Source organism: Bubalus bubalis, chromosome 24 (genome assembly GCF_019923935.1).
Source record: "Bubalus bubalis isolate 160015118507 breed Murrah chromosome 24, NDDB_SH_1, whole genome shotgun sequence".
Taxonomy (NCBI): Eukaryota; Metazoa; Chordata; class Mammalia; order Artiodactyla; family Bovidae; genus Bubalus; species Bubalus bubalis.
In genome coordinates, this window is record NC_059180.1 from 32,723,912 (window position 1) to 32,736,873 (window position 12,962).

Consider the following 12,962-nt stretch of genomic DNA (forward strand, 5'->3'; position numbering starts at 1 on the left):
AAGCCACAGGACACAGATCATGAGAAGATGCAAAAGACCCAGGGTCTGGGTCTTCCACAAACACATTGTACGAGAGGAGAGAGGAGAGGAACCTTCTGGTTTAGAGATCTATCTCTGTAGAGGACTTCCCTGGTGGCTCCGTAGTAGAGAATCCACCTGCCAAGCTGGAGAGGCAGGTTCGATTCCTGGGTCAGGAAGATCCCCTGGAGGAGGAAAGGGCAACCCACTCCAGGATGCTGCTGCTAAGTCGCTTCAGTCATGTCCAACTCTGTGCGACCCCATAGACAGCAGCCCACCAGGCTTCCCTGTCCCTGGGACTCTCCAGGCAAGAATGCTGGAGTGGGTTGCCATTTCCTTCTCCAATTCATGAAAGTGAAAAGTGAAAGTGAAGTCACTCCGTCCTGTCCGACTCCTAGTGACCCCATGGACTGCAGCCTACCAAGCTCCTCCGTCCATGGGACTTTCCAGGAAAGAGTACTGGAGTGGGGTGCCATTGCCTTCTCTGCCACTCCAATATTCTGGTGTGGAAAACCCCATGGACAGAGGAGCCTGGCGGGCTACAGTCCATGGGGTCACAAAGAGGTGGACATGATTTAGTGACTAATTAACAACAGTCTGTGCATTACTCACCTGCATGGCATGGCCCTGCTTGGGGTGGGACTGGAACAAACTATGGGAAATAAAAATATTTATGAGACAATCAGGAAATGAACCCTGACAGGATTTTGGATACGATCTCTAACACAAAGGATTATTATTCATCGTGTTAGGCATGATAATATTGAAGCTTTTAAAAATGGACATAAAATTTGAATACCGTACAATTCATCCTTTTAAAGTATAACATGCAGTGAGTTTTAGGATATTCCCAAAACTGTGAAATCATCACCACTATCTAATTCAGGGACATTTTCATCACCCACAAAAGAAACTTTGTAGTCACCAGCAGCCAGCCCCTTGTTCAGTTACTCAGTCGTGTCCGACTCATTGTGGCCCCATGGACTGCAGCGCACCAGGCTTCCTTGTCCTTCACCATCTCCTGGAGTTTGCTCAGATTCATGTCCATTGAGTCAGTGATGCCATCTAACCATCGCATCCTCTGTCATCCCCTTCTCCTCCTGCCTTCAATCTTTCCCAGCATCAGGGTCTTTTCCAATGACTCAGCTCTTCTCATCAGATGGCCAAAGTATTGGAGCTTCAGTTTCAGCATCAGTCCTTCCAATGAATATTCAGGGTTGATTTCCTTTAGGATTGACTGGTTTGATCTCCTTGCAGTCCAAGGGACTCTCAAGAGTCTTCTCCAGCATCACATTCTTAAAGCATCAATTCTTCAGCACTCAGCCTTCTTTACAGTCCAACTTTCACATCCATATGTGACTACTGGAAAAACCATAGCTTTGGACTTTAGTCTGCAAAGTGATAATGTCTCTGCTTTTTAATATGCTATCTAGGTTGATCATAGCTTTCTTTCCAAGGAGCAAATGCCTTTTAATTTCATGTCTATAGTTACTGTCAGCAGTGATTCTGGAGCCCCAGGAAATAAAATCTGTCACTGTTTCCACTTTTCCCCTTCTATCTGTTATGAAGTGATGGGACTGGATGCCATGATTCCAGTTTTTTGAATGTTGAATTTTAAGCCAGCATTTTCACTCTCCTTTTTCACCCTCATCAAGAGGCTCTTTAGTTCTTCTTTACTTTCTGCCGTTAGAGTGGTATCATCTGCATATCTGAGGCTGTTGATATTTCTCCCAGCAATCTCCCTTAACTCAATGAAGCTATGGGCCATGCCATGCAGGGCCACCCAAGACAAATGGGTTATAGTAGAGAGTTCTGATAAAACGTGGTCCACTGGAGGAGGCAATGGCAAACCACTCTAGTATTTTCGCCCTGAGAACTCCCTGAACAGTATGAAAAGTCATCCCCTAGCCCTTGGCAAACACTAACCTGCTTTCTGTCTCTATGGATTTGCCAATTCTGGACATTTCATATAAACAGAATCAGGTAACATGTGCATCCAGCCTCTTTCACTGAGCATCATGTTTGCAAATTTCACTGAGGCTGTAGCAGGTATGGGCTCTTCACTCCGTTTTATTTTGCTGGGTCTTCATTGCAGTGCATGTAGGTTTCTCTAGTTGCGGTGCCAGGATTTAGTTGCCCCACAGCATGTGGGATCTTAGTTCCATGACCAGGGATCAAACCACATCCCCTGCATTGGAAGGCGGATTCTTAACCACTGGACAACCAGGGAAGTCTTCACTTCATTCCTTTTTATTGCAAAAGATTATTCATCATATGGATATCGTGAGTTTTGTTTATCCTCATCAACTGACAGACATTTGGGCTGTTTCTATGTTTGGGCTACTAAGAATGATGCCTGTCTGAACATTCCTGTACAAGGTATTTTATAAACATGTTTTCAGTTCTCTTGGGGCTGTACTTAGGAGCGGGATTGCTGTGATTTTGTTTTTCCAAGAGTCCATTTTCAGAGCTATGTATCAAAGTATTAAAGTGAAACAATTAGATGCTGGGGTTTGCTTCAAAATCATACAGAAGAAGGGGACTTTCTCTGGTGGTCTGGTGATAAAGAATCTGCCTTCCAATGTAGCGGACATGGGTTCAATTCCTAGTAAGGGAACTAAGATCCCACAAGCTAAGCCTGCCTTCCTGATGAAACACACCCGGCACAACCAGGAAAAGAAAAAATCATACGGAAGAAGGAAATGGGGAATGGGTCAATACAAAAGGAAGAGCTGGTTTGAGAATTTTGAACCAGGACAAGTACACAAGTGTTTATTATGCTGTTTGTATTTGTTTCAACCTGGGCATAAAAATTCTTTTCAATGCTGAGGCTCAGTTCAGAGTGACTTCCCTGTCCTCCTTTTGAATTCCCAGACGATCACACTCTAGAACAGAAATGTAATGCAAGCCACATGCATCACAGGAAGTGTGCTCCTAGCCACATCTAAAAAAGTAAAATCAGGGCAAGTTGATTTTCATTGCACTTTAACCCAATACACAATCATTTCAGTATGGGAGAAGTTTCAAAATTATGAGAAAATATGTTACATCCTTTTTTCCTACTAATCCTTCAAACCCCGGTGTGTATCTGATGCTGACGGAACATCTCCATCCGGTCTTACCCCATTTCAGCGGCTCCATCGTGCCTTCCCAGGCTGGACAGGGACATTTGTTTGGGGCATTGAGTGGACTTTTCAGACAACTTTTGTGCCTTTTTTTTTTAAAAATTTGATTGTTTTTATCCATCTACAGTTTTCCCTGGTGGCTCAGTGTTAAAGAATCCACCCGGCAATGCAGGAGACAAGGGTTCGATCCCTGGGTCAGCAAGATCCCCTGGAGGAGGGCATGGCAACCCACTCCAGTGTTCTTGCCTGGGAAATCCCATGGACAGAGAAGCCTGGTGGGCTACAGTCCATGGGGTCACAGAGAGTCAGACACAACTTAGAGACTAAACACCACACCATCCATCTACAACTGGAATGTTGGCCCGAAGGGGGCAAGCACCTTGTGTGTCTTGCCAAGTGCTATGGCCCTGTGTCTAGACCAGTGTATCCAGCATGGAGCAGGTGAGGGTGGAGCAAGTGAAGGACCCAGGAGTGTGCAGGGCAATGCATCTCTGCCCATTTCACAGATGGGGAGTCAGAGGCCCGGGCACAGCTGGGGCCCATTTGGGTAGAAATCCAGGGCTCACCACAGGCACGGCCACCCCCCAGCAAGGTGGACGGAGATCCTGAGAGAAGCCCCCAAGGAGGGCTCACCTCCTCCCTCGGCCCTCTGCCCTGCCTTCCTGAGCACCGGCTGTGTCTGGAGAAGGACAGGGCCCAGGTCAGGTGCGAGGAGGCCTGTGAAGTGGGAGCAGCTTCTGCAGGGAAGCAGAAAGGTCAGAGGCCCAGGGGCAGGTGGGCAGCCCCCTGGGTGGGAGCCCTCGGCTTCACGGGCCTGGATGCACTCTGACCTGGAGCTGCAGGGTGCCAGAGGCAATAGAAGACACCAGGTAAATTCAAAGTTGACAAAACTGATAATTTTTTTAGTTTTAAGTACATCCCCCAAATTGCATGGGACATACTTATACTAAAAAGTTATTTACCTCAAGTTCAATTTCACCAGGACTCTTATTTATTTATTTTTATTGAAATATAGCTGATTTAAAATATTATGTTAGTTTCAGGTATACAGCAAAGTGATTCAGTTACACGTTTTTTTCCATTATGGCTTATGACAGGATATTGAATATAATTTTCTGTGTGTACAATAGGACCTTGTTCTTCATCTATATTATATATAGTAGTGTGTCTCTGCTAACCCCCAACTCCTAATTTTTCCCTCCTCCAGTTCCCCTTTGGTAACCTGTGTCTGTGAGTCTGTTCCTGTCTTGTCCCAAGTTCATCGGTATTGTTTTTTCTTTTTTAGATTCCACTCATAAGTGATAACATATGATATTTGTCTTGCTTACTTCTCTTAGTAATCTCTAGGTTCATCCACATTGGTATAGAATGCATCATTTCATTTGTTTTTATGATTGAGTAGTATAGATAACACATCTTCTTTATCCATTCATCTGTCGATGGACATGTAGGTTGCTTCCATGTCTTGGCTATTGTAAATAGTGTTGCTATAGACATTGAGGTGCCTGTATCTTTTTAAATGGGAATTTCCTCCAGATATGTATGCCCAGGAGTGAGATTGCTGGCTCATATGGAAACTCTATATTCAGTTTGTTAAGGAACTTCCATACTGTTCTCCACAGTGGCCGCACCAATTTATATTCCCATCAACAGCGTAGGAGGGTTCCTTTTTCTGTACACCCTCTCCAGTACTTATTATTTGTAGATGTTTTGGTGGTGGCCATTCTGACTGGTGTGAGGTGACATCTCGTTATAGTTTTGATTTGCATTTATCTAATAATTAGTGATACTGAACATCTTTCCATTGACTTGTTGGCCATCTGTATGTCTTCTTTGGAGAAAAGTCTATTTAGGTCTTCTGCTCATTTTTTGATTGGGCTGTCTATTTTTATTTTGAGCTGTATGAGCTGCTTCTTTATCTTAGAAATTCAACCCCTGTCGGTTGCATCATTTGCAAATATTTTCTCCCATTCTGGAGCTTGTTTCTTCCATTTGTTTTCAGTTTCTTTTGCAGGGCAAAAGCTTATGAGTTTGATTAGAAATTTACTTTTGCTTTTATTTATATTGCTTTGGGAGACTGACCTAAGGAAACATTGATATGATTTATGTCAGAAAGAGTTTCGCTGTGTTCTCTTGCAGGCCCCTGACTCTTACTTGCTAGATCTGATAACCCGACGTGGGGGAAAGCTGGAGCACTGCCAGGTGCCAGGGGGGCGGATCTTAGGGACCAGTGGGGATGCCAGGCCGAGAGGGTGAGAAGGGGCTGCTGCTCCCCCTGCCTGAGAGGGGATGAGGGCAGCTCAGCACCTTTGCCAGCCCCAGGCCTGATCACACACACCCTCCCCACACTCACGACTTAACCCTCTGCGTCACCCACCTTTCTCCTGCAGAATAAAGAGCAGAAAGTCTGTGTGGCTCAGAGCCCAGCATGGTCCAGTCAGGCCGACCTCCCACCTCTCCCAGCCAGGCTCTGGACACCCACGTTTGGCCGTATCAATCCAATCCAAGCCTTTGCTTTCCGGTCCAGGCCTGTGGGGTCCTGTCTCAGGCAGAGGGCCATGCAAGGTACCCTGTTCTGGCTGCGGTTTGTCCAGACACACACAGATGGGGAATGGAAGCCCTGTGGGCTGGGCGGCACACACAGGACCTGAGCCTCAGGCCAGAGTCATTCCTTCTGCTGAGGGATCTCCACCGTAACGGGGGGACCAACAGCTGCACATATAGCTATCCAGCCCACAGGGGCTCCTTGGGCCCCAAGTTCCTCTCCTGATGACCACAGGCAGTATTACCAGGGCCACCATTTCCTGAATCCCTACTCTGAGCAAAGCACTCAACATGTGTTTTCTCTAGTCCTTGCATCATCCCAGCCAGGTGAGGGGAGATGTGGTCCCTTTTTACAGATGTGGAGACTGAGGCCAGAGAATTGAAGCCTCCTGCCCCAGGCCACCCAGCCAGGGAGTGGTGGAACCACGTTCCCAGCTGGGTTGCCTGACTCTACAGGTCCACCTCCAAGAACCATCCAGAGGCCAGTGCCTGCCTGAGCCTGGAGCCCTTTCCCTTCAGTTGTTCTGGCTTCAGTGCTGGAAGCCACACTGCAGGGACCAGAGCTGGGGGCTGTTTCTCAAAGCTCTGTTCCCTAAGCCTCTCCTGGGCCTAGACCAGCAGAGGTGACTCGAGGCAGGATTCAGTGGTCATATTCAGTGATGCTGGTGTGAGGGGAGATGGTCAGTGTTTTCCAGAAGTCTCTGAACCCAAGAATTCCCCACTGTCCTTATTAAAAGCAGATTCCTGAGAATGGCCCTGGAACTTCAGGGGCCCTGGAATCTGCATTTAACCTGCAGCCCCAGGTTACTCCACCTGCAATGCAGGAGACATGGGTTTGATTCCTGTGACAGGAAGATCTCCTGGAGAGGGAAATGGCAACTCACTCCAGTATTCTTGCCTGGGAAATCCCATGGACAGAGGAGCCTGGGGGGCTACAGTCCATGGGGTCACAAAAGAGTTGGACATGACTTAGTGACTAAACAACAATTATATATCCATATATTATGTGACCATTTCTACAGTTATCAGCCTTTCAAATAATTTTGGGCTTCCCCTGTGGCTCAGTGGGTAAAGAATCTGCCTGCAATGCAGGAGACACAGGAGATATGGGTTTGATCCCTGGGGTGGGAAGATTCCCCGGAGGAAGTGGCAACCCACTCCAGTTTTTTGCCTGGAGAATCCCATGGACAGAGGAGCCTGGCTGGCTACAGTCCATAGGGTTGCAAAGAGTCAGACACGACTGAGCATGCAGAGCCCGGTTAAACCACTGCAGCTGGTTTCAAAGCCAATGATGAATTTTCTGCAGAATCCTCGGGCTCTCTGCCCACTCTGAAACTCCACAGGCTGACCATGCAGAGGATCATCCAGGTGTGGGAGGAAGAGAGGGAGAGCGCTTTCCCCAGAGTCCCCAGTTCTGGCCCCCACCTCTGCACTCTCAGCCGGCAGTCCCCTGAGGGCAGCTCAGGAGCCCGTGGCTTCCACATGGTGGGGGCTGAGACTCTTCTCCAGGTACCCCCAACCTGAGGACTGAGAATGACAGTTTGACCCCAAATGGGGCTTCCAAGGGGGCTTTCCTACCTCCTCACCTCCTTGAGGACTCTCTGAGCCCCAACTTAACAGACACCAACAGCTGGTGATTCTCAGAATCAGAGGAAAAGCCCCTAAATGTTCTGTAACGGCTTCTCACCCTCACCTGCCCTCTGCTGTGGTCCCTTGTCTCCCCTCCCCCTGTTATCCCTCCCAGGCAATTGTAGCCAAGCTGGGGAGGGCAGCTTAGGGTGCCCTAGCCTCTCAACATGATACTCTTCTTTGCCTGGAGCAGACTTTGGGCTGGAAGAACCAACAGGCTTTTCTAGAAAGCCAGGCTTTGGTGGTGGTTTGGTTGCTAAGTTGTGTCCAATTCTTGGGACCCCATGGACTATAGCCCGCCAGGCTCCTCTGTCCATGGGATTTCCCAGGCAAGAATACTGGAATGGGTTGTCATATCCTTCTCTGGGATCTTCCTGACCCAGGTATCAAACCAGCATCTCCTGCACTGCAGGGATTCTTTACTGCTGAGCCACCAAGGAAGCTCTCTGGTGGTTGAGATCCTTACAGTTCAAAGGGTGGTCCAGAGGCCTGTAACATTAGCATCACTGGAGTGCTGTTATCGAGCCTCTCAGGCCCTGCCCAGACCCTTGACTCCCAAGACGGCATTCCAGGAGCAAGTACCCTCCCTCCGCACACACCTGGCAGACCCTTAGTGGGATCAGTATAGGTAATGGTGGGGGGTTGCCTGCCCAAGGCTCAGAGCTTAGGTGCCTTCTTGCATCTCTGCTCCCTACCCCTCCCTCCTGGCAGCCACCCACCCCTGCGGGGATCAGCAGGGAGTGAATTGTGTCGAGACCTTGGAAACCACCAGCGCTTTTCTGAGTCACCAGGGATGGAAGACAGGTCCCTACTGCCCATGGTGGAAGGGCAAAAGGCAGGACTAGGGCCTTGGCATAGAGACTCTTTGACCTCTGCTCCTATGTGGGTGGCCAGGAGGAGGCAAGGGCAGAAAGTAGAGGGGAGTGACCCTGTCCTGGGCCAGGAAAAGCTATCTGGTGACAAAGACTTCCTTTGTGGGAGATAACTGGGAAGGCTTTTATATCCATTTGTTGTTGTTGTTACTGTTCAGTTGCTAAATTGTGTCTGACTCTATGGGACCCCATGGACTGTAGTCAGCCAGGCTCCTCTGTCCACGGGATTTTCTGGGCAAGAATGCTCAAGTGGGTTGTCATTTCCTTCTCCAGGTAATCTTCCTGGACCAGGGATTGAACCTGAATCGCCTGCATTGGCAGGCAGATTCTTTACTAGTGAGCCACCAGGGAAGCAGAAATACTACTATTACTGCTAATAATAGTTACATTGTCCATAGTGTGTGTCTGGCACCAGGATGAAGGCAACGTCACCGTGGGCGGCAATGGGACCCACGCCAGAGCTGCAGCAGATTCACCTGTTAAAAGGCCGAGTCCGGAACTCCACTCCAGGCCTTAGGAATCTCCGCGGTTGGCCTGGGAAATTGTTTTTAATTAAGGCCCTAGGGAATTCTTTGGGGAAACACCGGCCTTCTCCAGCCTTGAGAGAGGCTGCCCAACACTGACATTCATTCTTGCACTCGCTCCCTCCCTCGGTCGACATCTATGGAACATCCACCTGGTTCACTGACCCACTCGCTCTACTTCTCGCAGGATCACCGATCTGGGTTCCCGAGTCCGCCTCTGAGCCCGAATCGTCCCCTCCCTGCCGCCGCTCCGTCTTCACCCTCCATCCTTGCATTGGGCATCAACTGTCTCTCCTAGGCGGTGTTCCCGGAGGGCCCGGGCAGAGGGACCCTCCCAAGCCCCGCCCCCGCCCGGGCAGTCGAGCCCACCTCCCCCGCCGGCGACTGCGCTCTGGGGCCCGCGCGCCCCGCCCCCACCGGAGACCAGCAAGGAGGCTGCACCGGGGGCTCGGGCTCTGACCCCAACCCCACCGTGTCCCCGCGCGCACCGCCACTGCGCGCCAGGCGTCCCAGCCCTTCCGCAGCGAGAGGTGCAGCCGGAGGCTGGGTTGTGGGCTCCAGGTGGGCTCTGGGAAGGATGAAGCAGGTAGGGCCGCGGGGATGCCGGAGATGGGAGGGTGGTGGCAAGGATGCTGGGAGCCTTGCGGAGGGCTAGGAGAAGCTGGGAGGAAGAGGAGGAGGGAGGGGAGGGATGCGGGAGCCGGGGCTTGGGCCTGCGCTGGACCCCAAGTGGGCGGGAGGGTGGAGAAGGGGAAGGCCCCGCCCGCAGAGAGGGTCGTGGCCAGAGGGCCTGTGCACCGCTGGGAAGGGCCTGTCACTCGTCATTGATGTCCCCAGGCCCTGGTGGATGATACCGAGGATGTGTCCTTGGACTTTGGCAACGAGGAGGAGCTGGCGTTTCGGAAAGCCAAGATCAGGTGCGTTCTGACCCGGTAGCTGGGCAGGCACACTCAGTGCTGCAGATTTATTCATTCAGGTTCATTCATTCAGGATGTACTGAGTACCCGGTGTGTGCCAGACGCCGGGCTCCCAGCACACCCAGGACAGACCAGACAAGGTCCTGCCCTCCTAGTCTGTGGTCTTGGGGGGAGGGGACTAACAGGTGAACAAAGATGTTAACAAGATAATTAGTGTGAGAAGAGTTGGGAAGAAAACAGGCTGATGAAAGAGAAAGTCACTGGGGAGGCTAGCAGCCTTGTGCTTTTAATTGTGATGACGGAGAGGACTCTCGAGAGCCCCTTGAACTGCAAGGAAATCACACCAGTCAATCCTAAAGGAAATCAGTCCTGAATATTCATTCATTGGAAGGACTGATGCTGAAGCTCAAATACTTTGGCTGCTTGATGCAAAGAGCCCACTCATTGGAAAGGACCCTGATGCTGGGAAAGGTTGAAGGCAAAAGGAGAAGGGGCAGCAGAGGATGAGATGGTTGGATGGCATCACTGACTCAATAGAAATGAGTTGAGCAAACTCTGGGAGATAGTGAAGGACAAGGAAGCCTGGCGTGCTGCAGTCCATGGGCTTGCAAAGAGTCGGACACAACTGAACAACTGAACTGAACTGAGTGATGAGAGGCAGCCAGCATGGGAGGCTCTGACTAAAACCTTCCTTGAAGAATGAAAAGCAGATTTAAGGGCCCAGGGCTGTGTTTGGAAGGTCAAAGGAAAGCCACTGTGTCTGGAGGGTAGTGGGGGAGAAGACAGGGGTTGGCAGGAGGCTGGAGAGGTAGACAAGGGCTTGAATTTTTATTCTTGGCCCTCTTTCAACTCTAGCCAGTGAGATATTGTTGTTTTAGTCGCTCAGTCGTATCCGACTCTTTTGCGATCCCATGGACCTTGGCCCACCAGGCTCCTCTGTCCACAGGATTTCCTAGGCAAGAATACGGCGGTGGGTTGCCTTTTCCTCCTCCAGGGGATCTTTCCGACCCAGAAATCAAACCCACGTCTCCTGCATTGGCAAGCAGATTCTTTACCATCTGAGCCACCTGGGAAGCCCCCAGCCAGAGGTAGTGTTGGCTTAAAACAACAGAGATTTATTCTCTCATAGTTCTGAAGTCCAAAATCAGTTTCACTGGGCTGAAACTAAAGTGTCCACAGGACACACTCCCTCTGGAGGTTCTAGGGGAAGATCCGTTTCTTGCCTTTTCTAGCTTCCGGTGGTTTGCTGGCTGGTGACTCCTTCTGCTGCCTCTCAAGACGAGCATTGTAGCATCTTGAGCCTCACTTTTATTTCACATCGCTTTTTCCTCTGTATCAGTCTCCCTCTGCCTTCCTCTTACTGGGTTACTTGTGGTTGCATTTTCGGACCCACTTGGATAATCCAGGGTAATCTTCCCACCTGAAGATCTTTAATTTGATCACACCCACAGAGGCCCCTTTGCCATAACAACTTAGTGACAGTCACAGTCTCCAGTGGTCAGGGCCCTGGATTGAGGGATTGTTCAACCTACCATAGTGACCTATGATTATCTTTAAGGAAAGATACTGTGAGAGAACTGGAATCCTGGGATATCTTCTAGATCATCTAAACTCATGTGTTCAGTGTTGGTTTTTTTAAAAAATTTAATTGGAGGATAATTGCTTTACAGTGTCATGCTAGTTTTTGTTATACAACTACATGACTCAGCTGCAAGAATAGATACATCTGCTCCCGTTCGGACCACCCTCCTTTTGCCCTAGCCCAGCCCTCTAGGTCATCACAGAGCACTGAGCTGAGCTCCCTGTGTTCTACAGCAGTTTCTTTCTAGCTGTCTGTTTGACACATGGCAGTGTATGTAAGTCAGTGTACTCTCTCAATTTGTCCCACCCTCTCCTTCCCCCGCTGTGTGCATAAGTCTGTTCTCTACGGCTTATGTCTCTATCTCTGCTCTGCAAATAGGTTCATCAATACCGTTTTCTAGATTCCATATATATGTGTTCATATATGATATTTGTTTTTCTCTTTCTGACTTAACTTCACTCTGCATAACAGACTCTAGGTTCATTCACCTCACTACAGCCAACTCAGTCTTCATTGAGCTCCTCCTGTATACCCACGTCTGGGCTGGTGGCTGGGGACACGTGGTGTACAGGACACACCGCCTACCTCTATGGCGTGGTCTGTTCTGGAGCAGGGATGGTCAGCCTCGACACTGCTGACATTTGGGGCCAGGTTGCTCTTGGTGGTGAGGATGTCCTGGGCATTTCGGATATTTAGCAGCATCTCTGGCTTCTGTTCACCACATGCCAGGAGCATCCCACCAGTGAGGTCTGCAGACAGTGCCAAGTGTTCCCTGGGAGGCAAACTTTCCCCGGTTGGAAACCATTGGTGTCGGGGTGTAGGGTAAAGGCATGTCCATGGCTGTTATGATTCAATGTTTTAAATGCTGTGATTTCAGAGGGGGAAGGAGAGGGTGGGATGAATTGAGAGAGTAGCATTGACACATGTACTTTATCAAATGTAAAATTAGATAGCCCATGGAAATCTGCTGTGTGACACAAGGAACTCAAACTGGGGCTCTGTGACAACCTCAAGGGGTGGGATGGAGTGGGAAGTGGGAGGGAGGTGCAAGAGGGAGGGGACGTATGTCTGCTGCTGCTGCTGCTAAGTCACTTCAATCGTGTCCGACTCTTTGTGTCCCCATAGACAGCAGCCCACGAGGCTCCCCTGTCCCTGGGATTCTCCAGGCAAGAACACTGGAGTGGGTTGCCATTTCCTTCTCCAATGCATGAAAGTAAAAAGTGAAAGTGAAGTTGCTCAGCCATGTCCGACTCTTCGAGACCCATGGACTGCAGCCCACCAGGCTCCTCTGTCCATGGGATCTTCCAGGCAAGAGTAATGGAGTGGGGTGCCATTGCCTTCTCCGACATATGTATACCTGTGGCTGATTCATGTTGATGTATGGCAGAAGCCAACACAATATTGTAAAGCAGTTATCCTCCAAATAAAAATAAATACATTTAAATATTTAAAAAAAAATGCTGTGATTGGCAAAAGCTTGGGCATTTATGCTGGCCAGGGGAGAAAGTGACAGCTTAGCTTACCCAAAGGATGGGTAGGAGTTAACTAAGAGACATGGAGCGAGCACACACAAAGGCTTAGAGGGGAGAGCAAGGGCTTAAGGAGTTCACACTGGTTTACTGGAAAGTAGTTTGAGCAGAGGCTCAAGGGCAGAAGGAATCACGAAATAGAAGCTGGGGGCTTGGGCCAGGACACTGGCAGGGCTGGTGGGGGGAAGTGGAGGGGCACAGAGGACGCAGAATCAGCCAGTC

At 49.7% G+C, this 12,962-nt stretch overlaps 1 protein-coding gene across 1 annotated transcript in view; it reads left to right on the forward strand.

Annotated features, from left to right (window-relative positions):
- Positions 1–8,767: 8,767 nt before the first annotated feature.
- The window catches only part of TVP23A (trans-golgi network vesicle protein 23 homolog A), a 33,277-nt gene continuing 29,082 nt past the window's right edge, over positions 8,768–12,962 (forward strand). The window contains exons 1-2 of the mRNA XM_006068152.4: positions 8,768–9,298; positions 9,550–9,629. Of these exons, the coding sequence (XP_006068214.1) occupies positions 9,290–9,298; positions 9,550–9,629 (89 nt within the window). The 5' untranslated portion in view covers positions 8,768–9,289. The remainder of the gene's footprint in view (positions 9,299–9,549; positions 9,630–12,962) is intronic.